The 27,930-nt window shown below is 44.1% G+C and overlaps 1 protein-coding gene across 17 annotated transcripts; it reads right to left on the reverse strand.

Annotated features, from left to right (window-relative positions):
• Window positions 1–183: 183 nt before the first annotated feature.
• On the reverse strand, window positions 184–27,717 carry Znf879 (zinc finger protein 879). Of its 17 annotated transcripts, none has more exons than XM_050158484.1 (7): window positions 27,493–27,717; window positions 26,803–26,906; window positions 26,629–26,684; window positions 26,394–26,457; window positions 7,203–7,329; window positions 6,209–6,301; window positions 184–5,159 (listed from the first exon to the last, which is right to left on the reverse strand). In XM_050158484.1, exons 3-7 carry the CDS (start codon window positions 26,667–26,669, stop codon window positions 3,733–3,735), a joined length of 1,752 nt encoding a protein of 583 aa, XP_050014441.1. In that variant the 5' UTR covers window positions 26,670–26,684; window positions 26,803–26,906; window positions 27,493–27,717; the 3' UTR covers window positions 184–3,732. The 17 variants fall into 17 exon arrangements, with proteins under 17 accessions (XP_050014441.1, XP_050014439.1, XP_050014436.1 ...); XM_050158483.1 differs by lacking the exons at window positions 184–5,159; window positions 6,209–6,301; window positions 7,203–7,329 and adding exons at window positions 17,571–21,075; window positions 23,954–24,049; window positions 24,469–24,595; XM_050158488.1 differs by lacking the exons at window positions 184–5,159; window positions 6,209–6,301; window positions 7,203–7,329 and adding exons at window positions 17,571–21,075; window positions 23,954–24,049; window positions 24,469–25,038.
• Between the last annotated feature and the right edge of the window lie 213 nt (window positions 27,718–27,930).

The raw sequence follows: 27,930 nt of genomic DNA on the forward strand, positions 1-27,930 counted from the left end.
GCCTGGGTATCAGTCGTAGGCAGTGAGAAAGATGACAGGGTGTTTACGTCACTTAAAGGGAAGCCAAATCCACCATCTCTACAGGTTACAAACATAGTCATGGAAGATGAACTCTCAAACCTGTGTTTCTCTGAGCACAGGAAAGGATTCGGAACAGAAACCTCACATTTATCACTTTATAAATCATTTTTTGCCTCAATTTTTATTAAATTTAAGCACACATACAGACAAGTTTAAAGGGTGACCAATGAGAAACTCTGTATCCACCACGAAGATTCAACAATCATTGATCAACCTACAGTCTCAATTTAAAATATCCCGCAGACAGGATGACTTGTCAACTTAAAACTTCTGCATGCATGATAGGGAAATATAAACTCAAAAGCTTTCCTATTCTAAGAAAAATAATCATACGACATTACCTAATACCTATTCTCATCGTTGTATTTTCCTAAACACCCCCAAATGTCTTTTTACAGTTTTTTTCCTGGCTGCATTTCTCAATAAAGGACCACACTTCGTATGTGGCTGTCTCGGGTGCCTGGGGGAAAAGCCCACTTTTGTTCTAACACACTGGCTATTTGAAAAGAGCAGCTCTACGGTCATTTCCAATGTCTCAAACTCTACTTCTATGACTGTATACTCTAACTTGTTACTCTCAATTCTCTGTAAACAGGAAGGTAAGTGTAGATAAAGAGATTTCTGTAGATTTCTGCTAACTGGTTTTGGCAGTGTAGCACAAATAATAGTGTGCTTCTACAGCCTTGACAGAAGCCACAATGGTTGCTTCCCACATGAAGGGGAACTCTGCCTGCCAGAACTCAGTGTGAAAGCAGGTACTTCTTCTGCATAGCTCAGTAAAGGATCTGCACAGCTGTCTTCTTTTGTGGTTATGCAATGTTCCTTAAATTTTTTTCATGTAGTAGGTAGATTTTACAATCAATCATTTTTTTGCCAGATTTAATGACAATAACAGTTGTTAAATGATTTTTCTAAGCTTATTGGTTTTGTATATAGTTAAAAGATAGCTTTCTTCAAGTAATTTTATGAAGTTTTTCCCATAGCCTTTTGAAAATATTACATCCAATTCTGTTTTGTTTTGTTTTTGATGCGTGAAGCATCCTAAGTTTGACCAAAGGATGCATCTTCAAGTCAGTAATTCTAAAATGATGCTTTATCATAAGGATATACTGTAGGTGCATTTGTATTCCCCCTGTACCAAACATGCAACCAGCCATTTCTTCAAGGAGTCTTGAATCCTTTTGATGGTGAATGGCATTTGCAAACCAAAAAGTGGGCACTGAGCATGCTCATGGCCACTGGGGACGGAAGAAATTCCAAGGTTCATCTGGAGCCTTATTTTTCTTACAAACACACTTAAAGACATAAAACTACTCTGATGAGCCAAAAGAAGTCAATCAAGAAACATGTGCTGAATGCCTGTTTCATTCTAATTCTTTCCTCAGACAGAGGGTCTAATTAATGCTCTTAGGGCAATTTCTAAAATGACAAACCAATGCAGTAAGGAACTAGGACTAGGGGCGATATAAAATATTAAAAGTGATGAGTAGATAGTTTAACATAAAATATTCATCTATAACTTTATACTTAAATCCTAAGGGCTGGAGATATAGCTCAGTGGTAGAACACCTTCTGAGTATGTATAAGGCCCTGGATTCAGTTGTCAGCACTACAAAGAAAAAAGTATTAGAAGTTGTATAATAAAAAGACAGCCTTACATAGAAGCATACCAAAGCAATACCTCCTTCTGGACCTTCGTTTGCTTTTAGAATTTAAGTCGTTATTATAGAAGCAGGTATAATCAGAGACAGAAGAAAAGGAGGTGTGTTCTCAATTCCACTACTAAGACCAAAGCTAGAGGAAACTCTAAAGATAAATGATTACATCACATTACTAGCAATAACATTTGAACAGGTTACAAAACAAACAGTCTTCTTGAGCCTTGAGGACAGAAATGAACCTGTGACTATCATAGATTATCAGAGCTGAAGACCTCGGTTCTTGAAAGGCTATAAATTAAAACCCCTCCTGGTCCTAAAATGCTAACAGATTCATAGCAAGACTCTGTCAACACTGGCCTCTACAACACATAACATACTGTTTGGACGACAGTCTTCCCGCCTGTGTCTGCTCAGGCCAACTTCTACAGTCCTAAGCCTCTGTTCAGCTATACAGAACCAGATCCACTACAAATACAGGAGAGCAAAAGAAAGTTCCCCTTGGGAGAAACATTTAATTTAAAAAAGTAAAATTCTAAATTAGTAAACTGACTATTTTTAATCATTACGGACTATGGAGAAAAAAAATTCCTAAACTCTTTGCGTGTATATGCTTATACATTAGCATACACATGAACACATGTATGTGTGAGTATATACATGTGGCCATTTGCCTATGATGATGCTTTGGTCAATGATAGACAACATGTATCAGAGTGGTCTCATCAGACTATAACTGGCCTGGAAAATTCCCACTTGCCTAATGACATCAGAGCTGCCATGACCTTATAACCATTATAACACCTTAGGCACAATGCAATACTCACTTGTGCAAACAAACCCGCTGTGCTGGCAGCCAGATAACACTGCAGCATATACAACTATGTACAGTACATGACACATGATGAAGGTGACAAACTACATTACTAGTTTACTCATTTCCTATACTATACTTTTATACACATCCTACCAACAACATTTACACCAAGCATGATGGCTCATAACTGTAATCCCAAGATGTGGGAGGATGAGGCAATAAGACTGCAAATTCAAAGCCATCTGGGCTACATAATGAGCTCAAGGCCATCCTAGGCTACATAGTGAGACCCTATCTAAAATAAACAAGCAAACCAATAGAAAATTACTATAAAAAGTATAGATACATGCATGCATAACAATTAGTTAAAAAAAAAGAGGCCATAAATTTGAAGGAGAGCAGGGAGGGATTAAGAGGGTTTGGAGGGAGAAAGGGAAAGGAGAAAAGTTGTAATTAAATTATAATCTCAAAAGACAATCTTTTAAAAGTATGGTATGCTTATCACCTTAAGAGAGCACATTGATTGGCTGACCCAGACCATCTAGGGTTGTGCAAGTGCAATGATGTTCCTATAAACATGAAACTGCCTATGAAGCACTTTCAAACTGTATCCCCAGTTAAGTGACATGACCATATACACATAAGTCATGTGTGTGTATATATGAATATATATGCATACATACACATACACACATATGTTGTAAAAGGGGCACTTCATAAAAGCTTCCTTGTTGATACACAATTATTCTCTTCCTCTGTAGTGGTTCTTTATGAAAAGGAGGTCTCCCTATCCCAGCTCACCACTTTAGGGACTGAGGCCTCATAATTCTTCACATTACCAACTATTTCAGAGAAATATTTCTTGAAAAGAAAATTCATACATGGAAGTTCTTAAAAAGAGATGACTATCTCATGAAACAATGCTTATACATAAGCAACTTACTCATGTGTCATGTTTTTTAAATGAGGCCTTTCAAACTTTTTGTATGAATTAAAAAAATGACAGATTTAAAAAATCTTTTTGTAGTAGTTCTTAAATGGTTGACATCAGCATCCTTTGTATTTTTACTGTTAATTGTCCATGACTTAGTAGTAACTATTTGTTGCAGAAGTAAAAAAGATGAAATCCATTTTGATTTGTATTCTAGTTACTACTCTTCTGGTTGCTGTCTTGGATTAGAGGGATGAATTAAAGTTCTCAGGCTTGTCTCCTCTCAGAAATTTCTGATATGGAGTGAGGGACGAGCCATAGATGAAAGGTGTCCCGTATTCCTTCCATTTGTAGAGCCTTTCCTTCAGGTGGACTTTTTTGTGTCTACAGAGGTTTGACCTATAGCTGTAGGCTTTCCCACACTCCATACACTTGTAGAGCTTCTCTCCAGTATGGATCCGCTCGTGTTCAGTGAGGAACGAATACTGGCTGAAGGCCTTTCCACACTGATTACACTGATAGGGCTTCTCTCCAGTATGGATCCTCTGATGTCGATAAAGGTTGGATTTACAGCCAAAGGCTTTCCCGCATTCTTCACATGTGTACAGCTTCTCCCCAGTATGGATCTTGCGATGCTCATTGAAGGATGAATACTGGTTGAAGGTCTTCCCACATTCATTGCACTGATATGGTTTCTGTCCAGTATGAATTCTCTGATGTTCAATAAGGGTGGAGACACGTGTAAAGGTTCTCCCACACTGTAAGCACTGGCAAAGCTCTTCTCCAGTATGGAGTCTCTGATGTTCAGCTAGGGATGGGAACTGACTGTAGCCTTTTCCGCACTCAGCACATTTATAGGGTTTCTCCCCTGTGTGGATTCTCTGATGTCTGTGAAGCTTTGCTCTGCAATTAAAGGCCTTGTCACACTCGGCACATTTGTAGAGCTTCTCCCCGGTGTGAATCCTCTGGTGCACAGTGAGGGTTGAACACTGGCTGAAGGCCTTCCCACATTCCCGGCAACGGTAAGGTTTCTCTCCAGTGTGCACCCTCAAGTGTTTAATGAGTGTGGAACTGCTGCCGAATGCTTTCTCACACTCACTACACTTGTATGGCTTCTCTCCAGTGTGGGTTCGCTGGTGAGCCAGGAGGGAAGATCTATGGCTGAAGTTTTTCCCACACTCACTGCACTTGTAAGGTTTCTCCCCAGTATGAAGCCTCTTGTGCTCAAGAAGATGAAGACTTTGGGTAAACCTCTTCCCACATTCATTGCAGGCATAAGGTTTTTGTCCTGGGTAAACCTGGAAGCTTCTCATTAAATCAAAATCCTGTGGTAAATCCTTCTCTAGAGTGTGATACATATCGGGTTCCCTTTCTAGGGGATTACTCTCTTGTGAGACAAGTGCTTTATCTGTAAGCAAGGGTTTCCCCAGCTCAGGGTCTGTGGGATTTCCATCTTCACTGACAGTTTCCTTGGGTGATGCTGCCCCCTGCTCATGAACTTTCTTTTCTTGCTCCTGTGTTGTTAGGCTCTCAGATTTCACAACTTTTCCAAAGTTGGTTTTCCAGTGAGCACCCTCAGTGGATTCATGGTTTATTAGTCCATGAGATGCTTCTTCAATAAAAATATCTTGTTTGGGAAGCAATGTTTCTAACTCTGGCCAAATCTGGAAATCTGAAAAGAATTGGAAGAATTAATTCTTCCTTTGCTAGAAGAGAGACATGGATGCATGAGAAGGCCAATGAGATTGGCAGCAACACATATAAAGGAGGTTTGGTGCATCCTGACGCCAAACATGGACCCGAAACTGGAGGGAAAGTAGGATGGCAAGAACTAAATGTACAGTTAAGAAGCAGGGTAGGAGAATAAACTGGACCAATCAATGCAGTTCTAGAGAAACAAAAATTAAGACAGGGAAGACAGAACAGAACAGAACAGAGAAGGATATGGACCATGTGAAATGACAGGCTGATGTAAGCAACCATGGAATTCGCTCCTCAGGCTTTCCTCACTTCCTCTGCAAACACAGGGCAGGCAGGCAGCTCCCTTTACTTTGTTCTACTCACACGTTACTTGCATTATTGCATTTTTTTTCATGCTACCTCTGAAACAGTCAATAATTTAAAAATGTTTGGGCTGTTTTTCTTAAAATTGTGACTTTATATTCAACTGTACATTCATCACAGCCTGAGAGAGGGGAAAGAACTCTGCCAAAAAGATGGTATTTGGATATTAGAAATTGCAACAGCCCCAAACACAACCATGTTTGATCTAAGTTAAATACATTGATCAAAAGGAAAAACTATAGAACAGGTCAGCCATGTGCACCAATCTACATCTCAGACTGAATGAACGGCACGTTTTTCTGGCTATCTCTCATCACTTTCTATCTTTCTGCTAGGCAAATGGAGAAATGCTATTTTCATTTCTTCTATAATTGGAACCAGAAGACTATAATCTCTTTGTAGGAATCTTATGAGAATAATGAAAATCTGTAAGTTTTGTGAAGTCAGTTTGTCCTGAAGGTCTGAATATGCCCAACCCCAAGTTCAGCTCTGACTCTATCGTTCTTTACTCAATCCATACTGAAAATGGATTAAGGTTACACCATTGCATTGAGATGGCTGCATGGCTCATTACTTACAAAATGTCACTGTTGCACTGCCCTTCCATGACATACTCATGCAGATCCCTGCGTCTCTATTTCCCAGTGGCTCACTCACCTCGGCAGGTGTCTTTGCGATCTTTTTTGGCCATGCAGGGATCTTGTCCTTTCTGCAGTTTGCCAATCACCCAAGGTATTGAAAGCTGGATCCCTGCTCATGAGAAAGGGAACAGAGTTGGGATGAATGGCCTGAAGAGCAATCTCAGAGCCTCTTCAGATACCACTCAACAACAGGGAAGGTCAGTCTTAGACGGTGGGACACACAGTGTAATCACTTCCCCAGGGCAATGAAGATTAGGGCATGGGGAAACAAGCAAGGGCCGATTCAAAATTACTACATGGTTCTGGAAATGAACTTCTCTGAGACAGGGTATGCCTGTACAGTTTTCAATAACATCTAAATGTCTTAGATGAATTTCAGACTATCAGACTACATAAACTGGGATGCAGTCACTGGCCTGTGTCAGAAAACTGGGAGCAAGATGCAAGGAAGGGCAAAGAAGGGAGAAAAAAGCATAAACAGTATGAGAGAAAAACAGACTTTCACTCTTCAGAGATGTGACTTCCCCTGCAGCACAATGGGGTAGAAAACAGTGGGTTCTGAACCCAAAGAAGCAGCTTCATGGTACGGGAGAATTGTCTGTATTTTGTCAATCATGTTTTAAATAAACACTAATTGGCCAGACAAGAAGTATAGGCGGGTCAACCAGACAGAAAGTAAAGGCAGGGCGATGAGAACAGAACACTGGAAAGGAGAAAGCCCATTCCTCCCACTCCTGCCCAGACTCCAAAGAAACAAGATGTGAGCTGCCCTACTGAAAAAGGTACTGAACCATGCGGCTAACATAGATTAAAACAATGGGTTAATATAGGCTACAAGAGCTAAACTAATGGGCCAATCAATTTTATAACTTATGGAGATCTCTGTGTGATTTTCTTTGGGGCTTGCCGGCTGTGGGGTACTGGGCGGGACAGAAACCCCAACAAGCAGGCCCCGATTGTGTTACAGCTTCAAGATGTTCTAATACATTGTTTAGAAGCAAACCACTTACCTAGGGAGGCCAGGTTGCTGTAGTTCTCCAGCATCACCTCCCGGTACAAGGTTCTCTGTGCAGAGTCCAGATGCAACCACTCATCCTGGCTGAAGAACACGGCCACATCCCTGAACGTCACAGGCTCCTGGAACAGCAAACCCATTCCTGCTTACCCTAGAACAACAGTTCTCAACCTGTGGGTCACAACCTGGGGGTGGGGGCTGAATTGCTTTCACAGGGGTCACATTTCAGATACCCTGCATAACAAATAGTTACATTACAATTCATAATGGTACAAAATGACAGTTATGAAGTAGCAACAAAAATAATTTTATGATTAGGGGTCACCACAACATGAGGAACTGTATTAAAGGTTATTACATGACCTTTATTATTTATTATTAAAGGTATTAATGAATCAGGAAGGTGGAGAAGCACTGTCACAGACCATCATCATCATCATCTGGATGAAGGTAACACTGGGTGCATACCAAGAAATTCTGATACTATCTCAGGATACTAGTATTCTGAATCATCTAGTTATGTAATTTCTCGGTAATAGTTATTAACTATTTTACTAAGCAAGTATTTATTAAGAACCTAGTAGAATCAAAGATATATGACACCAGCTGTGGAGGTTAGGGATTAGAGGGGGCAGAGTCCCTGACAGTAGGGAATTAAACTCCCAACCTAAAACTTTATAGTGTTTCTAAGCAAGCACAACCTTCTTTCACTCAGAATCCAAGCAACAGAGAGAACAATATAAATCAGAATACATGTAGAGCAGTGCAGGAAAGTTGAGGAAAATACCAACCGAACACTAAGAAACCCCTTCTTCTAAAACATAGTTTAGTGAGTATGTTAGGGATTACAGTAGGAACTTTGCAAACACTATCACCTTTAAATCTTATGAAAACCCTTTAAGGACAAGGCTATAGTTACAGCATTTTGCAAGTGGAAAAACATGTCTAGAAAGGTTAAATAACCTAGGTCAGGAAGTTGACTCAGTGGGTAAAGGCACTTGCCTCCCAGTCTTAACAACCAGAGTTTGATGCTGAGTACCCACATGGTAGAAGAGAACAAACGTCTACAAGTTGTCTTCTTACCCCAAAACTTGTGCTGTGTCTCAGACATACATACTCAATAAATAAATAAATAAATAAATGGGTTAAGTAACCTTCCTGAGAGAATATTAGAAAAAAAAAGGTAGAACTAGGGTTCGAGTTCAGGTAAGCAGACCTCTAAGCTACTATCAGGTTTCTATTCAATGTGAAAGTCAAAAGAACCATAGGATTTGTAAAACTGTATAGATGTCAGACTGTCATTAAGAAAGTAATTTCAGCCTGGCAGTGGTGGCGCACGCCTTTAATCTCAGCACCCAGGAGGCAGAGGCAGGTGGATCTCTGTGAGTTCAAAGCCTGGTCTGCAGAGTGAGTTCCAGGACAGCCAGGACTACACAGAGAAACCCTGTCTCAAAAAAAAAAAAAAAAAAAAAACAGAAAAGCAGGCTAGAGAGATGGGTTAGTGATTAATAGCACCACCTGCTCGTCTAAAGGTCCTGAGTTCAGTTCCCAGCAACCACGTGATGGCTTACAACCATCGGTAATGAGATCTGGTGCCTTCTTCTGGCCTGCAGGCATGCATGTAGGCAGAATACTGTATACACAATAAATAAATAAATCTTTTTAAAAAAATAGAAAAGTAATTTCTTACAAAAGAAACGTAATCCCCAAATACAAGAAAGCACAAGTGAAGGAAAGAGATTCTTGTATAATAGAGATGAAGCTTTAGAACAATGTTATGGGTATTTTACTGAGAATCCATCAAAACGGGAAAAGTATATCATTTTATTTTAACCTTGCACTTTTACTAGTGGGACTGATTCCATCACAAGAAATACTCTCACCACTATGGAGGGACATTCCTCCAGAATGGTCCCTGGCAGGCAGGTTCCTGAACCTGTGAATGTGATGTGCATGACAAAATGGACTCTGGAATTGTCTACTTCATGGCTGTGAGATAGGCAGACTACCTAGATTATTATGCAGGTAGAGCTGTAACGACAATGTCATATAAGAAAGACTCAAGGGGCTGGAGAGATGGCTTAGAGGTTAAGAGCATTGCCTGCTCTTCCAAAGGTCCTGAGTTCAATTCCCAGCAACCACATGGTGGCTCACAACCATCTGTAATGGGGTCTGGTGTCCTCTTCTGGCCTTCAGGCATACACACAGACAGAATATTGTATACATAATAAATAAATAAATATTTAAAAAGAAAGACTCAGATGTAAGAGAAGCCTGTCTGATAACACAAGCCAAGACTGAGGTGATGGAACTAACTTCTAGACAGTGAAGAGGACAAGGAAACAGATTCTCCCTCTCAGTTTCCGCCCACAACCAGCCCAGGAGACCGACAGCTTGACAATAAACTAGAGTAAGACTTCTGACTTTCAGAACTGTGAGGCAATCAACTTGTGCTGTTCTAAACAATGAATCAGTGGTAAATGTTACACAGCAAAAAACAAACAAACAAAAAACAGAGGATAAGGGTAACCTACATGCTTATTAATAAGGCAATGAAAAGGCAAATGATAATACATGTTACATAAAATACATAGTCATTAGAAGAGTGGGGTAAATTTGGACACCTGACACTAGATTTGATCTTAATATACTACTGCTACAAAGCAATCTTTTGTAAAGTTCTATACATATATACACCTATGCAGGGTTCACACACAACACCCGGAACACTTCCCTAATTATTTTCTGGTGTTTATGGAGAGGGGCAGAAAAGCAGTCCTTCATTACTTTCTTAACATCCTCACAATTTTTTCTATGTGTTTGTTTCTTCCTTTCTTTCAAATTTGTTTTCAGTGCTGAAGATGAAACTCAGGGCTTCACTCATTTTAAATATGCACTCTACTGAAGTCTGCCTATAACTTAGGCAAACTAGGTTCATTCCTATTTATGATTTAATCTCTGTTTCTCAAGGACTTGGCTATGCCCCACCTGTAACCTTAACTATCAATGGGTCTGTACTGCCTGTTCTAGGAATGGCAATCATGTCTTTGTTTTGAAAGGTTATATGACCACCTTGCTATGACTATCTGTTGTCATGACTACCTTGTTATGCTGCCCACCTTGCAACCAAGTCTTTGGTTCATGAGGGACTAACTTGTTAAATTTATGTTCTGCTCCTGTAACCCCGCCTATTTTGACCACCAAATCACCTACTTGGAAACCCCCTACCCTGAGTTATAAAAGCCTATTCTTCTCTATATCCAATGCAGGCCTCTCAAACTCTGCCTTAGTGAGAGGCATCCCTTGTACATGAGGAAAACACCTCGCTTTAATTAATTGCTTGTTTTAATTAATTGGTCATGATGATTTGGGTCAGTAGTCTTTCTCCTCACATCTTTGGGATTAGCACTATCATTGAACTACACACCTAACCCCTGAATTATTTCAGGGTACAATTTAGCTCAGTGGCAGAATACTTACTTGCCGGGCATACATGGGGCCTAGGTTCAGTCCCCAGTAACCACAAAAACATCCAGAATCTAACTGAACGTCTAAACCAGCTTTTCTATTGTACCTTGCTATGGTCTGGGTGTGAGATATCCTCTACGTGCTCATGCGTCTGAACACTCACCTAGTCCCCAGCCTAGGGCACTGTTTTGCGAGACTGTAGAATTTTGAAGCTGTGGCCTCGCCAGCAGAAGTGGATCACTAGGGTGGGCCCTGGAGAAATCTCATTCCAGTTAGGGTTTCTCCTTTCAGATCTATCCAGATGTGAACAAGCTCTACTCAACACTACCACTGTCGGAGACCAATCTACTCTTGCTATCCCTTTTCCTGCCATGATGAACTATAGTCCCCAAAACCGTGATTCAAGAAATTCTTCCTCTTTTAAGTTGCTTCTGTCAGATACCCTGTTCTAGCGACAAGAAAAGCTAATATATACTTCTTTGCATTATTGGTGGTTTCTCTAGAATTACAGCATTCTTAGTTCTTCTCTACAGCAAACATATTCTTCAAAGAGTAGCAGAAACTTGCAAGTATAGCAAACATCGCCATCTCTTCTTTATGTTATGGCTATGGGGTTTTCCTAGTTACAGGACTGCACCAATCATACTCCTGTACAGCTTCCAATTAGAGGAAAAGGAGGCAGCACAGCAAGACTGAGTGAGGACGCCAAGATTCCGCTGCAATCCTCCTTAACAATACACAGACCTTACACCAGTATCCCTGGATCTGTGTGGAGCGACTTGGGTTGAGGAGCCCTCAGAGGAACTCTTACTTACCCAGTCACCTTTCTAATGCTCTAACCTGAATTCCCAGCTAGCACAACTTCCTCTTAGCTACCAGAACTTTCTACAGTCTTTCTTGTTCTGCTGGCAACAAGCAAGCTAAATTTCCTTGTGTCTGGGAATGTCTTCATTTTGCCTTCATTCTTGAAGACAGTCTTCAGTGGATACAGACTGAGTGACAGTTTCTGTCTACGTATGAAAGCCATTTGACTTTTTCTGGACTCTGGTTTCTGATGAAAAGTCAATGGCCACCATTTCTCTCTGTGTAACAATTTTTTGGTCTGCTTTCAAATTCTTGTTTTTTGTAATTTGCCTATGACTGTTCAGTTCAATATGATGGACAGCAGTCATGAGTGGCCATTACCACAAACTGTGGCTTCTCTAAGTGATATGTGCTGTGTATTTAAACATTTAACAGATTGGTTTACTAAGTGTGTGTGTGTGTGTGTGTGTAAAGACACACACATATATACAAATGTAAGCATAAAGATACATGCATGTACACACAAACACTCAGTACCTTGATAATTTTATATTGGTTACATGCAAAATAATGTTTGTATAAAGTGTATTAAATAAAACATTAGATTACTTGCGCCTGTATTTAATATTTAGACACTTGGACTACATGTATGGTTCACACACTACTGCCAGTGATGGGTGACTCTTATAAAAACTTCCTTCTCTCAAAATTCTCCCTTACAACTGCAAAATACATTTCACTCCCTAGATTCTGTAAGTTATATAACCACGTTCCTGGTGGGTGGGTATTTATGTCCATATTTTCTATGTGTATATGTATGTGCATATATTTATATTTGTGCACATGTGTGTTGCTGTGGAATAATCTTTTGTACACTGTGAAGAAGCATCACTCTGATTGGTTTAATAAAAAGCTGAGTGGCCAATAGCTAGGCAGGATCTCCAGGCACAGAGGATGCTGGGAAGAAGGGCAGAGGTGCGAGGAGGCACAGAGGAAGCAGGAAAGCGGGATGGACGGCACGTAGATGAGATAGTCGAGCTTTGGGGCAGCACATAGATGAATAGGAATGGGTTAATTTAAGTTATAGGAGCTGGCTAAAAACAAACCTAAGCTATTGGCCAAGCTTTCAAAATTAATAATTAGTTTCTGTGTCGTGATTTGGGAGCAAGTGGTTGGGACAGGAAAACACCGCCTACATAAGAGCTAACTGTAGTGATATTTCATTTATATTTTAATAAATAAAGCTGAGGATCAGAAAGTAAAACAGCCCCACTGGTCAGTTTTACAGACCAAGCAGTGGTGACACACACCTTTAATCTCAGTAGCCACACTAGATCGCCATAGAAACCGGGCAGTGCAAGCCTTTAATCCCAGCCCTACAAGGCTGGAGACGGGAGGAGACAGCTCTCAGACACAGTCTCATTCTGAGATTCCTGGAGGCAGGATTGCCATTTCTGACCGAAGCAGAGGTTAAGAGTCAGTGGTTGACTGTTTTGCTTTTCTGACCTTCAGGTTGAACCCCAATTTCTGTCTCTGAGTTTTTATTAATCATGCTTCAGCTAGTGGGACAAGCCTAAGCTATAGGCTGAACTTTAATAATAAGTCTCTGTCATGTTTTGTGAGCTGGCAGCCGAAAGAAAAATCTGTCTACAAGTTCCCAGTTGGTAGACTGTTTAGAAAGAATTAGGAGAGTGGGCTTTGAGGTTTCAAAAGCCCCATGATAGGCCTAGGCTCTCCCTCTGCCTCCATCTTGTGTGTCAGACGGAGCTCTCACTACTGCTCCAGTGCTATCCCTGTCTGCTCAGTCACACTTCTTATAATGATGGCCATGGACTGACCCTAGAAAAGTCACGCGGCAGCAGCACCTCAGTCCATGGAAACCGGCTCTGAGCGGCTGCTGAGCATCTTTTCCAGGGGAGTCATACAGAAACATCCATTCATCCCAGGTAGAGAGGGCACCAACAGACAGGCACCAATTCTGCATACCTCCAGCTTAGCAAACCCGTGCACTGACTGGGGTTCCTTATGGTACTATGCCCCACCACAGCATGAGCAACTCCAGAAACGTCTCCAACCAGAGTCACTCTCCCACCTCTGAGAGACCCTCACACCACCAGCTACACAGTCCCTAACACACACACACCTAGGGCAGGAACAAGCGGGGATCGGAATCTCAGATCAGGGCCTGGGACCCTCTTGCTCATTAGCACAGACCTAGTTTTCTGTTGTACTCTTCTCCTTAGTTCATTGCTGCATCACAGGTCAAGGTCTTCTGAAGGTCACCAAGTTTTACTCTGTGCCTCGTGAATGGTGCCAGAGGAAATAGCTACAATACAAGTACAAACTCTTCCATAACTTCTCTTACCTAAAATGAAAAATGTCTGTCCGTATAGACACACAGAGAAGTATCCCCACCTTTGGACAGAGGATAGCCCAGGCCAGAGTGAGGACTGCTTGGCACTGTATTCTTCTGGTGTTTGTCACTACCATAGCATGGACTTTACAGGGGAGAAACAAGCTGAGTCAAGCAGATTTACAGGATTCAGGGCTTCAGAGACTACTGAGGACGAACCATCCTGCTCAGTTGGCTTTGGACCAACCTCCTATTTCTGATAACATCAGCTCTGCTATTCCTCAGCATTTAAATTATCCAACGAAGAAAGGGAAGTACTCTAGCTTTACTACATCTCATTTAGAGACAGTTCTTTCCTCTGGATAAAAAGGACAGAAATTCTACCTCTAGCCCTGGATGGAGTCCTGACACTCTAAACTAGCCAGAACTTACATATTCTGTGTCCTTCCTTTAAAAGCTAATCCAGGGGCTGCAGAGACGGCTCAGTGGCTAAGGGCACTGGCTGCTCTTCCACAGGATCCAGATTCAATTCCCAGCACCCACACGGTGTCTTACAACCACCTGTAACTCCAGTTCCAGGGCATCTGACAACTTCTTCCAGCCTCCATGAGCACCTGGCACACACAGTGCACACAAACATGCAGGCAAACCATTCATACACATAAAGTAAAAATAATAATTTTTCAAAAATTTTAAAGAGCTAATCAAGTGGGGCCTTTCAATTACCTGGCGAGGAATTTGCCTCTACCTGCTTCCTCCACCACCAAAATCTGATTCACCTGAAGGTATGCTAAGAAGGAGGAGGACTAATTGTCCCTTAATAAAATAATGTATTCATCCTTCCCAGAAGCCTTTGGGTAGTGTCTTGTAGGCTTCCATCATGTAACCTTTGGAGATGCCGTATTTTTAGAGTTACCCAGAAAACTGTAACTTTTCCTTTGTACCCTTTTCTTTTTTTCAACTACTGAACAAAACCCAAGCAAGCTTTCCTTGGCGCTCTGGGGCGTCTCATGACTTCCATGAAGCTACTTCCCCTACCACACAACTTTCTGCCTACTATGCAGTATCGTGACCTCCACTACTGAACCTGCCTCTTGGATCCTAACACTAAGGCATGGCTTTCTTCCTCTTTTCCATCTCCCTCCTCCTGGCAGCTGCCAAGGTTTACAACCTGTCTGCCCTTTATTTTTCTCAAACTCTAATAACATTTTCTTCAAGCTTCCTTCTGAGTACACTTCTAAATTCTGTTATTAATGAAATTAAGAACCCAAGAGAGGGGACCAAATTCCCTGGCAACAGAAGGTATTTTATTTTATTTTTTATTTATTTATTTGGTTTTTTCGAGACAGGGTTTCTCTGTAGCTTTGGAGCCTGTCCTGGAACTAGCTCTGTAGCCCAGGCTGGCCTTGAACTCACAGAGATCCCCCTGCTTCTGCCTCCCGAGTGCTGGGATTAAAGGCTTGCGCCACCACCACCCAGCAGAAGGTATTTTAAATTATAATGAATGATCCCCATACCTCTCCTTTGGCTAAGAAAATGGAATAGACATTCCACCAAGACGATCCCGTTACCCCACCTTTTTGTTTTCTTTTAGAAAAGCATCTGGGAGGTTTTGTAAGATGGTGGTTACAGGACAGTACCTGTTCTGGACCTGGCAGAATTCTTTGTCCCCAGGTCTACTCCTTTGATAAGTGTAAGGTGGAAGGCTTTTGTACCTTTTCCTTGAGGGTCAGATATGCAACGGGACTTTGCATATCTCTGTTGAAAGCTAATTTTGCAAGTGAGAAAAGTAATAGGGGCTAAGAAGGGAAACACAATCACATCCTTGAGTCAGAAAGTAACTTATGCAAAGACAAGCTTCACTTACTGTCCCTCGAGCAGCCAGCAAATCCACAGCCATTTCCTTTCTTAGTTTTCCTGCCAAAGGAGAGCTGAGTGCTGACAAAGTATGCCTGGTAAGGGGAAAAAAATGTGGTAAGGAATTCTGGTACCAAGGAAAGGCCCGGAGCAAGGAAGTTAAAACCACCCACAATGGAGACCTGGAGAGGTGGCCCAGTGATTAAGAGCACTTCCTGCTCTTGCAGAGAACCTGAGTTTGATTATCAGCACCCATACACTCCAGTTTCAGGGGATCCAACATCCTCTTCTGGCCTCCTCAGGTTCTGTGCTCACGGACACACACACACACACACACACACAGACACATAAACATAATTTAATTTTAAAAACACACCCATAATGGTCATGAGATCCCAAGAAAGCTATCTCCTATAAACAACGCAAACCAAATGGTAAGAATGCTGACCAAACCAATCTGTCAGAACTCCATTCCTTAACTACACTTCTAATTTACACTCGCCCCTCCACGCCCACCTACAGGCCTATTAGCGCCTAGTACAAAAACTGTAGCAATGTCAAAAGGTGGGATATGCCGGATTTAAAGTACAAAGGATGATGTGTCCAAGTTCTCTGCAAATTCAATGCCAGTCTACCTAAAGGACTTGGGTGCTGGCCATTTGGGAAATCCTGGCACCGGTTCTCTGTGCAGCAGAGGTGGGGCTGTGCTGCCGACGTGGCTGAAGTGGACAGCCAAGGGGTTCACAGACTGCCCAAAGTGACCAGACATTCATTGCAAGGCGTACAGATAAGGGAATTCTGCTTCCAGTCCAAGTCTCTAGACAAGTCTAAGCGAATGCTCCAGCCACACTATGCTTTGGTTTCTTCATCTGCACCGCGGGCACAATGGGGCCCATGACTTGGTATTAGATGCGCTTATTCATCAAGTTAGCCTAGACTGCTAGGTATCAGCTGTTGTTTTTATGACCTGCATCGCTAAGATGCCACAGAAGATGCACCGGTCCCCGGCCTCCGGAGCCTGGGGCCCACCGCTCTCCGTGTCGGGCCGAGCCAGCCGGCGGGTCCCCAACCTAAAGGCCGCAGAGCAGACGCCAGGCCGCGCCAGGCCCGCCGCGAAGCCCACCGCCCGCTACGCCCCGCCCGCTCACTCCGTCGCACTCACGGGCGTCGGCGCTCGCCCCAGCCGCCCTCAGCACGAGCGGTCTCGAGGATGTCTGCCCCAGACGCGCACTCCTTGTAGTCAGGATCACCTCGGCTACGAGCGCCCCCCAAAACGTCCTGAGCTGCCCCGCCACCAGGAGAAACCCCAGAGAACTACCATTCCCGGCATGCCTCGGGGCTTCTCTGACTACATTTCCCAGAAGGCACCGGGACCAAGAAATCGCTGAGTGTAGCTGTGGTTTGCTGTAATGTAGGGCTTGGGGGGAGAGGGGGTGCACTACAAACCTGGCAACCTCTGCAGACCCAGCCAGGCTCTCTCAGTCAGTCCTCAGACTTGTTCGCTTGGCGGGCAAAGCAATATGACAAGACCAAACCGGAATTTAGTGTTTGAGAATTAGGATCCCTCCCATACTAAGTACCAAGCTAGTCTGCTAACTACTCATGGAGTTACAGGACAGCCAGGGCTAGATAGATAAACTTATGTCTAAAAACAGACAAAAAGTCCTAGGAGACTCTGTATAGCCTATACCACTAACCATAATTTGAATCATTTTAACGTGTTAAAATACACAGAAAATGCACATAGGTTTCAGGGTTTTTGCTTGTTTTGTTTGTGACAAGGGCCTTGGTATTCAGCCAAGGATGGTTTCAGCAGCTGAAGAATTAAAAAGTAAAAGTATTTGATTGAATACACACACTTAGCCTTTTTATTTATTTATTTATTTATTTATTTATTTATTTATTTATATTCAGCTAGCTGCTGAATCCTAAGATCAATTGCCATTTGGTTGGAACAGAAAGGAATGGACCTTCAAAGAGCCTGCCCATCCCTATCCTCTAGGTGTTTGTTGGTTTTTAAAGGCATACATAATGCTAACTCTCTCAAACATCTTTCTGATTTGAAAAACCCATCTAGAAAAACAACATACCAGCAGTGACATGTTTAAATACCCCTCTTCCCAATGGCTGAAGTGAGGCAGTCTCAGAAGCCATAGGCTGATGAGTGAAAATCCCAATTCCAGGAATGTGTTGCCTCTCTCAGCATTCCTGGCCAAAGTATTATTGGCCCGGATCACCTCATAACTTACAAACTTTGTTGTCTCTACAGGTGTTTCATCCCAGAACTACGTGGAAGTCCCTATTGTGGAAGATATCACACAGTTTAGTTGCAGGACGTGGAGAAAGCAGGCTTGGATCTGGCTGGAAGACCCCTCCCCCATGCTAACTCAGTTCCATAGTGCAGACTGCTGGGGGAGACCTGACGCCAACAGTCTTGCTCAGCTATGGACAGAGTGTGCTAACGCCATGAGTACGCCAGGGGAGATAAGCTCATTAGTATGGGGAGGTGGCTTTGTTGAATAAGTATTACATGCCTTCAAAACATTTGTGATTATGGACATAAATTACCACTGCTGTTAACACCGGTTGTAGGGGGAAACCTTTAGTTTTTCAGTGTGTGTTTGTGTGTATGCACACGTGAGCAGAGATGCCCATGGAAGTCAGAAGCCTTGGATTCTATGCAGCTGAAGTTACAGGAAGTTATGGATCACCCAGAATAGGTGCTGGACTAGAACCAGAGTCTTCTACAAACGTTAACCATGGGATTGTAATCTCTCCTAACCTGGGAAAGGCCCCAGGGGGGGGGGGGGGGCGTAGTTACTGTGGTGACACAATTGAGCATGGTACCGAGAATAAGGACGGTTGCTGCAGCAAATCTACCCAATGCTCAGCCATAAATGGGAGAAAATAACCAGACATCTATATCACACTAAGACACAGAGAACACTGCAGAAGAGGCAGAAGGGAGGGAGGGGTAGTGTACTATACTTTGAACTTACTGTGAATGGAAGCAAGAGAAAGGAGGCTCAGACGGAATCCTCTCAGGCTTGCGAAGCTGACGTCAGGAGTTTAGGTAAGCAGTGCAGAGTCGCTACAGGGAGCACAAGGAAACAGGCACTGCCCGGGGCCATGAGCTGTGCTCTCTGTGGCTACACAGTGACATAATTTCTCCTTTCTAACTGTGAGTATGTGTAAATTAAATTTTAAAAGCATTTGTCTAAAGAGCCTTTCTTCTCAATTTAACACAGCAAAGGTAGTTACTTTCTGAGAAAAACAAGTGGAGAAACCATGCATTCTGTGAGTTAAAGTGCCCTTAGGTCTGAACCAGAGGCGGGAAATGGTGGGAAGACAGTGCAAAGGGCAGTATATACCTGAGTAGCTCAGTGATTTCCTTCTCAGGCCAGTGACTCAGAGAAAGGAAAAATGAACCATAAGCTTGAGCAACAAACAAGAACTTGTTTCCAGAGTATTCAAACCCAAACTTTAGTGACCATGAGGTAGCTACAAGTTACCTATGCAGATTTTTTTTCTCATCCTTCCTAATCCAGCTATTTTGCATTAACGCTGACAGGCTTTGTCCAAGACAGATCCTAGGCTCATCTGAAGTCTGGTGATTCATGGATCCACTTTGACCTACATCGGCAGGCCCCCCGAGATGTTACAAAAGCTGGTGGCTGTTGAATCTGTGTCACTAGAAAGAAAATATTAATCCTTCAATCTTAGAGCCAACTCTAGTCAGTAAAACTTAAGAACATGTGGAAAACATTCAAGTTTTTCCAACACTCGCAAGTCTATCCTGCATCACAAACGCCTGGTGTTTGCTGAAGTCTAACTTGATGCTCACCTCCCACCATTATCCCTCTCTCTCCAGGACGATGCCTGCTACAGTCAGCATGAAACAGGTCTCCTTTGGCAGATTTACCACGTGCATCTTACTTAGATGGTTCTTCTCAGGAATGAGTCTTCTGATGGTTGGCAAGAGATGAACTCTGGCTGAAGGCTTTCCCACATGTTTTGCATTTATAAGGCTTCTCTCCGGTGTGTGTTCTCATATGTGTCATAAGCGAGGAACTCTGTCTGAAGGCTTTCCCGCACACGTTACAGCTAAATGGTTTCTCTCCAGTATGAATTCTCTGGTGCTGAATTAGGGCCGAGCTTTGGTTGAAGGCTTTCCCACAGTCAGTGCACTTGTAAGGTTTCTCGCCAGTATGGACTTTGCGGTGAGTATTGACCGCGGAGTGGCAACTGAAAGCTTTCCCACATTCCTTACACTGAAAAGGCTTCTCGCCCGTGTGGATTCTGTAATGGACATTGAGGCGTGAGAGCCAGGAGAAGGCCTTCCCACACTTATCGCACTTGTGCGGCTTTTCTCCGGTGTGGATTCTTTGATGTTGGATAAGTGCTGAGCTTTGGCTGAAGGTCTTCCCACATTCCTTGCATGCATATGGCTTCTCTCCAGTGTGAATTCTCTGATGTATAATCAGGGCTGAGTGATAACTGAACACTTTGCCACACATACTACAACGAAAGGGCTTCTCTCCAGTGTGAATACGGCGGTGTCTGCTGAGCCGCGATACTGATGTAAAGGCTTTCCCACACTGGCTACATTCATATGGTTTCTCCCCCGTGTGAATTCTATGATGCTGAATAAGAGACGAGCATTGGCTAAAGGCTCTCCCGCACTCATTACACTTATAAGGCTTTTCTCCGGTGTGGATCCGCTGGTGATTATTAAGGGACGAGCTGACTTTGAAGGTTTTGCCACATTCCTTACATTGATAGGGCCTCTCTCCAGTATGCATTCTCTGATGCCCAATGAGTGAGGTGGTGAATCTGAAAGCCTTTCCACACTCGCTGCACACGTATGGTCTTTCTCCAGTATGGACCCTCAGGTGCAGTGCCAGGGACGAGCTTTGGCTGAAAGCCTTCTGGCATTCCTTACATTTGTAGAGCTTCTCTCCGGTATGGATCCGCTGGTGTTTGCTCCGGGAAGAACTGTGGAGAAAGCCTTTGCCACAGACGTTACACTTATAACACCTGCGTGTTGTGCTGACTCCCGGCTGTTTGAACAGAGCTGAATGCTGCTGTGGGTGGGCCTTCCTTCCTCTGGAGACAACTCCAGGTTTGCTAGTACATGGAGACTTGACATCAGGATTTCTCAGGCATTCCACACCTGTGAAGGCCCTCTCTTGTACACAGTCTTTTCTAGTGGAAAGCAGCATTTTGCTGAAAAGTTTGGCCTTGTTGCCTCGCTGCTCCTCTGACTGCTCCTTATTTACATATGTTTTCCCCAATACGAGGTCAAAATAATCATCAACTCTGTGAATTTTCAACATGTCTCTCTTTTCTTCTTTGGAAACTATGGATTCAAACATGCTCTTCCATCCTAAATGAAACAAAATGTAAGTGGTTATTGCACTAGGAATAAAGGAAAATGATACCAAATTCATGAACACAGCTAACAAATCCAAACCCAGAACCTTAGGGAAGGTTAGGAACAAGGACAAAGGAAAAGAAATAGGAGGGTGGACGTTCCTGAAAGGAAGGGTCTGAAGAAATTGTGTGTGGGGTAGGGGAGCTGAGGACATCAGATGGCAGCTCTCCCAATAGGAGGGGGTGCCAGTCTTGATGTAGCAACAACGCCTGGGTCATCAGGTGTTTCTGAGAAGAGCTTGTGTTCCTACTCAGTTTCATCATCCGGCTCAGGTGTCAGTATACCTAGAGAAATCCCCAAAGAAAACAGTAAAGAGGAAGAGGAGGGAGGGAAGAGGGAAAGGAGGAGGAGGAGGAGGAGGAGGAGGAGGAGGAGGAGGAGGAGGAGGAGGAGGAGGAGGAGGAGGAGGAGGAGGAGGAGGAGGAGGAGCCTCTGCCCTCAGGGCTCTGTGAAACAGTTTCAGTCTCAGCAGCGCCACCCTGGCCCTTGGCAGAGTGCTAATGTTGTAATGAGTATTCTCCCATAGACAATGCAAAGGCCAAGGCTCTGGAATTACAGGCGATAACAAGGAAGGGCCAACCCTCACAGGCTTCCACTGAGAGCCAAGCAACCAAACTGCCAAAGAAGTAACCAGGACCTTATGAAAACTGTCTAAGAACAAACAAAACCAAGGCAGTGTGCAGTGGTGGTAACTACCCTGATACTTTAAGCTGGGTGATAAGAAGATGAAGTTGAAGATAAATTCTAAGGCCCAAGATGGTGGGCTGGGTAAAGGTGCACGCTTGCCGAACCTAACAAGTTGAGTTCAATCCCTGGGACTCAAACGGTAGAAGGAAAGCACTGATTCCTGAAAGCCGTTCTCTGAGCACCATACTCAAGCATGGCTTATATCCCAAGCCCCCTCCTGCACAATACAAAATAAATCAATATAAATAAAACCTAAAAACTAAATAAGAGCCAAGATACTTAGGAAACCCTACACGAAATGAAATCATTGATTTGAAAGAAATAAATTTATTTTACAAAGGAGTTTTCACACTCATGATTATAAAAGAGGTCACCTGTCCCCAGAAAACAGGAGAAATAGAATCAGGCTGGGACTTGTTCTCAACATTCGTTGCGTAAAGACACGTGTGGACACTGCTGACAGGGAGCAAGGAATCTAATGCCAGAATTCTACCCCAAAGCCTATTTCTAAAGGAGAGAAGAAAGAACTTAGACACATATGTACACTGTACACATAAACTCTGAAAAAAATATTCATGGAAAATATCCTCATCAAAATAAAGGAAAATCTAAGACAGTTCATGAATGGCAATCCAAGACGAAACTGACTCAGAATGCCAGAGAGGAGTGAATTCTGGGTAAGCAGCAGGGCCCAAGAGAATCATCCTCTGTACCAGAAACAAAGACAAAATCCAAAGCAGAAGAGAAAGGAGGCACTTGTAATGTGGCAATCCGAACCAACCTATTCAGCAGGCATACAGGACAGCACCTGCTGTCGACGGCTTACGAACTGCCTGATGACTATCTGCAACCTGTTTAAGTCCTGTAACTGTCACCAGATTGGTACACCTAGCTTCTCTCGTGCATTTGCACATGTGCATACGCTTCTTTGTTTTGCCTTAACAATGGATATTGAGTGACAAAGTCAAAGCAAAAGCGCAAGACAGTATGGCGATATGTTATTATGAAAATTCAAAAAGTCTGGAACTTTTGTTGGACCTCCCAGTCAGAGTTAATAATGCACCTTGAGATCACTTAAGATTCGAGATACCCTACCATGTATTCAGTCTGTTTGTCTAACCTGCCTTTATGAGAGAAATGTAATGACCATCCTTACTTGCCTTGGATTTTCCATGTAACCAACTTTTACAGCCTAAGCTAATGGATAACTGTAATCTAATTCCATGCCCTTGACCCAGAGAATAATGCGTGTGTGTATGCATGCATGATGTGGCAGTCACTTGTGGAAAGCAAAAACTATGTTGAAAAGCAACATTATAAGATGAATAGCGCCATAAATGTTGAAAGCAGCACTCAGATATTGCTTGATAGCATCTGCTCGTTATCTGGGTCAGTTGAGTCAGTAAAGTTTCATCCCTTGTAAAACTCTGCTAAAGATCTCTGTAAAATATCCCTCATTCTTTCCCCCATAGTCCTGTGACATTCAATAAATACAGAGAAGATCTTTGGTGGGGACACACGAGGGCACAGGGACAGCATTCCTAAGACAGCATTCGGGTAGGCACAGATTTAGACTCATATAATAGTCTAATTACAGACAGGAGAGATGGAAGACACGGGGAGAAAGAAGTAGAGAATTTAAAACTGGCCTTGTTCTTGGTAAAGCCAGTCCAAGGGAAGGGCTCTGATTTATTTTCCTCAATGTGACGCCAACACGTTTTGGATACGCTGAGGCTATTACTGATGCATTTGAGTGAGAGGGGGAACAAGGGACGCACTACAGTCATGAAGGCTATGTTCAAACCACAAAAGTGGAAGAGGCTGTTAGTGCAGTAAGCGTGAAGGGAAGGGTAGGAGAATCAAGACCAGCAGACATTGACTGCACATCATGCTGTAGCCCGAGCTCTCAAACGAGAGCGGCACTTGACAAAGTGCGGCCTGTGCTTAGAGAATTCGCCTTTCCCTCTGAACCCGATGGACGAGGTGACCAGAAACAAAGAGGGGAGGCATGCCCTTCCCAGCAGTCTCCATGTGCTGGCACATCAAAGGAGGTCCCTGGCCAGTGTCTTCTGAGCATAATCCCCTTATTGTCCCCGAAAGGGAGGAAATGCCAAGTTCAAGTCCTGATCCCTCTGCCACTTACCTAGGTAGACACCTTGAAGCATTCCACTTTCCACCAACTGGAAGTCTTCTGCTTGCTCTAACTGAGAGATGATCTTTGGCTTGGAAAACAGAATCCCTGTTCATGAACAAGAAGACATGAGCGGCATACTGGTATGGAGGCCCAGGTCCAGTGGACCCCAAAGTATGGGGGTACAGTGCACAGGAGGAGAAACAACAACCTAAAACTGAGCTCCAGAGGATGTCCAGAGTTAGCCTCAGGATGCAAGTCAGGGCTTTGGCTAGGCACTTCCCTTGGTAGGATGGCTTAGGGGACCCAGCAACAGAGCTGGGTTAGGAGAGCCAGGAAAAACACAAGAGAAGGTGTTCTTTATTAACTCAGCCATATTCAGACTTCTCAGAATCGGCAAGGGGAAAGGCAACCATGAGTGGCCCCATCCACAGGCCAAACCTAACCAGATCCTTCACACGTCCTCCCAAGTAGAGTAGGGATCATGCGTTTCCACTGCAGATCATGCACCCCAATAAACCCCTTACCCAGGGAGGCCAGGTTGCTGTAGTTCTCCAGCATCACCTCCCGGTACAAGGTTCTCTGTGCAGAGTCCAGATGCAACCACTCATCCTGGCTGAAGAACACGGCCACATCCCTGAACGTCACAGGCTCCTGGAACAGCAAACCCATCCCTGCTCAGCCCAGACCACGCCCACACAGAGTGTGAGTGAGAAGCAACTCTGCGAGGGTTTGAGCATTTCAAGCCAAGCAAGCATCTCTGAACAACGGCTTCATTAGCCAGCATGGGATTTATGACATTCCTCCAGTAAGTGACTCCCTGTGCCCCAAGAAACCTCAAATACAGCACCCTACAAGAGAGATCCTGACATCACAAAACAAAATCAGGAAGACAGGACAGAAATTGAGACTAAGAAAGGTATGAGTCATTGAAAGGGAGATGGTGCGGTAGCTGCCATGTTTCTGATACTCTACATATCGTGGGTGGGGCATCTGCGCACAACCCCGAGGCACTTCTACAGTGGAACTTCTTCACCAAGCCAAAGGCACATCTCCACGACCCCAAGCTGCTCACGAAGCTTAGCATCTTTCCTGCTCTGAAAGGGCAAAAGTAAGTGAAATATGAGTGCTGGAAATGAAAGAAGGGACAGTGCCGCCACTTCTGCTTCTTTGCAGCACTGAGAATCGAACCTAGAGTCTTGAGTAGGCCAGGCAAGTACTCCATCTATAAACAATATCCCCAGCTCCTACTCCTTTTCCAAACCTCTGTCCTTTTCAGATGTATGTGACTGTGTGTGTGTGTGTGTGTACCAGAAGTCAACCTCAGGTGTCAAGCTCCTCAGTATGCTATCCATCTTGGTTTTGAGACAGGGTCTCTAACTGGCCTAGACCTTGCTGACTCACTAGGCCATTCGGCCCACGAGCCCCAGGGATCCACCTGCTTCTCCAGGGCTGGGGTGACAAGCAACATGCCATTGCTCCTGGCTTTTTTGCTTGTGGTCGATGCATTGAATCGAACTTAGGTCCTCAGACTCGTGTGGCAGGTAGGTTACTAATGGAGCCATCTTCCCAGACAGTTTGTGAATGTTCTTAATGGCTAAGTCATTTGTCACTCTCAACTCAGGAAAGCAAAACATTTCTGGGTTTCTTACAAGTTCAGCCAATCAGGCACCAAAGGAGTGGCTTGCACCCATCATCAGGGACTCTAAGTCTAAATAAACAAACTTGAACCTACCGGTTTCTGAGCTCTGCTCCTGCATTCCTGCCCTGTCACCTTGTCCTACTGTTCCTTTGGATGTAGCACAGAATCACTTCTAGGCATCAGGCAGACGTTAAATATGAGTATGAAGGTAGGGGCTGGGGTGGGAACAACAGCTCTATTGCTTAATTTTAGCTTTATGGCCAAAAATTATCGAAGCCGGTGAGCATTGAAGAGGCAAGTGAGAATAAGGCTAGTCTGATCTGACAATCAGGTCACAGGACCTCAAGCAGTTAACATACACTGGGGAGGCAAGGGGGGATAAGGTTTCCACTAATCAAAAGTGTTCACTGGAAAAAGATATTAAGAATTGTAGCTAACACCCTAGGGCTGAACCCATCTCTTGGCAGCTACTCTGCATGTACGAGTAAGTTCCTGCTCTAAGAACACCTTACTCGCTCTATATGTCTTGCTGAAATCTTCTTCAGGAGAATGCAAGAACCCAGGGACTGTCTAAGAGCCTGACAGTCTGATATCTGCTCAGTAAGTGGGGGTGAGGGATGCCAGTTAACTTCTGGTCAGTGGCCATGTAACTGATTCCTGAGACAGGAGGAATCGCCCTTTTTGAGTTTCGACCTCACCTTTCAGCAGTTTCTGTTCCTCTTTGAGCCCAGAGAAGCTCAAGAAAGGATGAAATAAACCCGCCTCTTCTGCAGACCGAAGGCAGCTCAAAAAGAAGTGGCCTTTACCCACCTGAACCGGGGCTGGCAGCAACCTCTTGGCCATTCTCCCTCTGTGGCTCCTCCTGAGAAGACACCTGAGGCAGAGGAAGAGGCTGTGAGGTCCACTCATTCTGACTGCTCTCCAGTCCTCACTGGGCCAAACCAGGTTAGAAACCACCCGCTGGGCATCTGCACAGCCCAGCCTCCCCCAAGCAAGATGGAACCTGGGCATGACCACCAAAACCAGAAGCAAGTAAAAAGCACACCTCGTTATAGCTGGCCAAAGACAGAAGTAGGCAACAAGCATGCCTTGATATTGGGTCTGTGGGAATAAAGACAACCAAATCGAGCAATTACAGCTATTGAGTACATGAGCAAGGTAAAAGGGACCATGGCGTGCAACTCCTGGAGGCAAGAGAAGGTATAAATATTGGACACACCTGCACTTGGCCACTCTACATGAAAGAAGTGACTGCAGAATGTGTACCCTTTTCAGAAGCCACCAACTAGAAACCAGTCCTCTCATCCACGTGGGCGTTTGCCTCTGTCAAAAGAATTACCAAAGTCTCTTACATTAACCAGACCCTCGCCGCCCCCCTTCCCCGCACACGCACGCGCACGCACGCATAAGAAACAGCACTAGCTAGCATTGAGTTTAAATTTTGGAGAAAGGGGCCTGGAGGTGCAGCTCATGGAAGAGCGCATGATATTAAAGTCCTGGGTTCCATGTCCAGCATCCTTCCCCTCCTTTCCAACAGTAAAACCTTACAGCAAAGGAACAGAACTTTACCAAAAAAGAATACGGACTGTGGGTCTCACTTTTAAGACACTGTCCAATATCGAAGACCGACAAGGAACGAATAAACAAAGTTTGGGCTCCGGGACGGGAAGCCTGCAGGCGCTGTGCTCAACCGCCCAGACTCGCAAACTTGAAGCCGGATGCTTCCTAGACCGCTATCCCGGCCGCGGGACCAGAGCCACGTGGAGTCAGGGCCAAGGCCTGCACCTGCCGCCAAGGCCTCTGCGCGTTCCAACCCCGCTCGATGCCCTGTTGCAGCTTATAATAAAGTAGTCCCACGCTAGCCCAGAATGGAGTATAATAAAGGTTTCTTTATTAAGGGTAGACTCACAGATCAGCAGTCCTCAGCGTGGGGAGACACTGGAACCGAATCGAGCAGCCAAGGGGCCGGCACACGTTTTTACATATTGTGTATATAGCACATGTGACCACGCCCAAAGTGGGCCAGTATCTTAAAGGCTATTGGCTAAACAAGTTCCCACAGCACAGCCCCACCCCGTGGGCTCCTAGCTGCAACCGCTTTGCTTACAAACCAAAAAATCCCAACACCCAACGAAGGAACCATACTGGACTCAACTGCGCGTGTGCGCGCCCCCTGGTTTCCATTACGGACTACATTTCCCAGATGGCACCGCGACACTCTGTACTGTGCCAGGGTGGGAGACTGGAGCCTAAAGGCTGGAAGTCATCACCTCCCAGGCTTTTACGCACGTTGCATTCATAATTACAATGGTAATAGTACTAACAAGAGCAAAGTGAGTGCCCTATA

This window comes from Alexandromys fortis, unplaced genomic scaffold, assembly GCF_014885135.2.
Source record: "Alexandromys fortis isolate MF-2015 unplaced genomic scaffold, M_Fortis_MF-2015_v1.1 scaffold_99, whole genome shotgun sequence".
Classification (NCBI taxonomy): domain Eukaryota; kingdom Metazoa; phylum Chordata; class Mammalia; order Rodentia; family Cricetidae; genus Alexandromys; species Alexandromys fortis.

What these genes read in the sequence shown, in the direction of transcription:
- Znf879 (XM_050158475.1), bottom strand. Translation starts at nt 26,888, where the DNA reads ATGAGAGGACTGGTTTCTAGTTGGTGGCTTCTGAAAAGGGTACACATT. An exon ending in TGCTGCCAGCCCCGGTTCAG is followed by an intron (nt 24,596 to 26,393) that starts GTGGGTAAAGGC and finishes TTGCTGTTCCAG; the next exon opens with GAGCCTGTGACGTTCAGGGA. An exon ending in CAGCAACCTGGCCTCCCTGG is followed by an intron (nt 24,050 to 24,468) that starts GTAAGGGGTTTA and finishes GTTCATGAACAG; the next exon opens with GGATTCTGTTTTCCAAGCCA.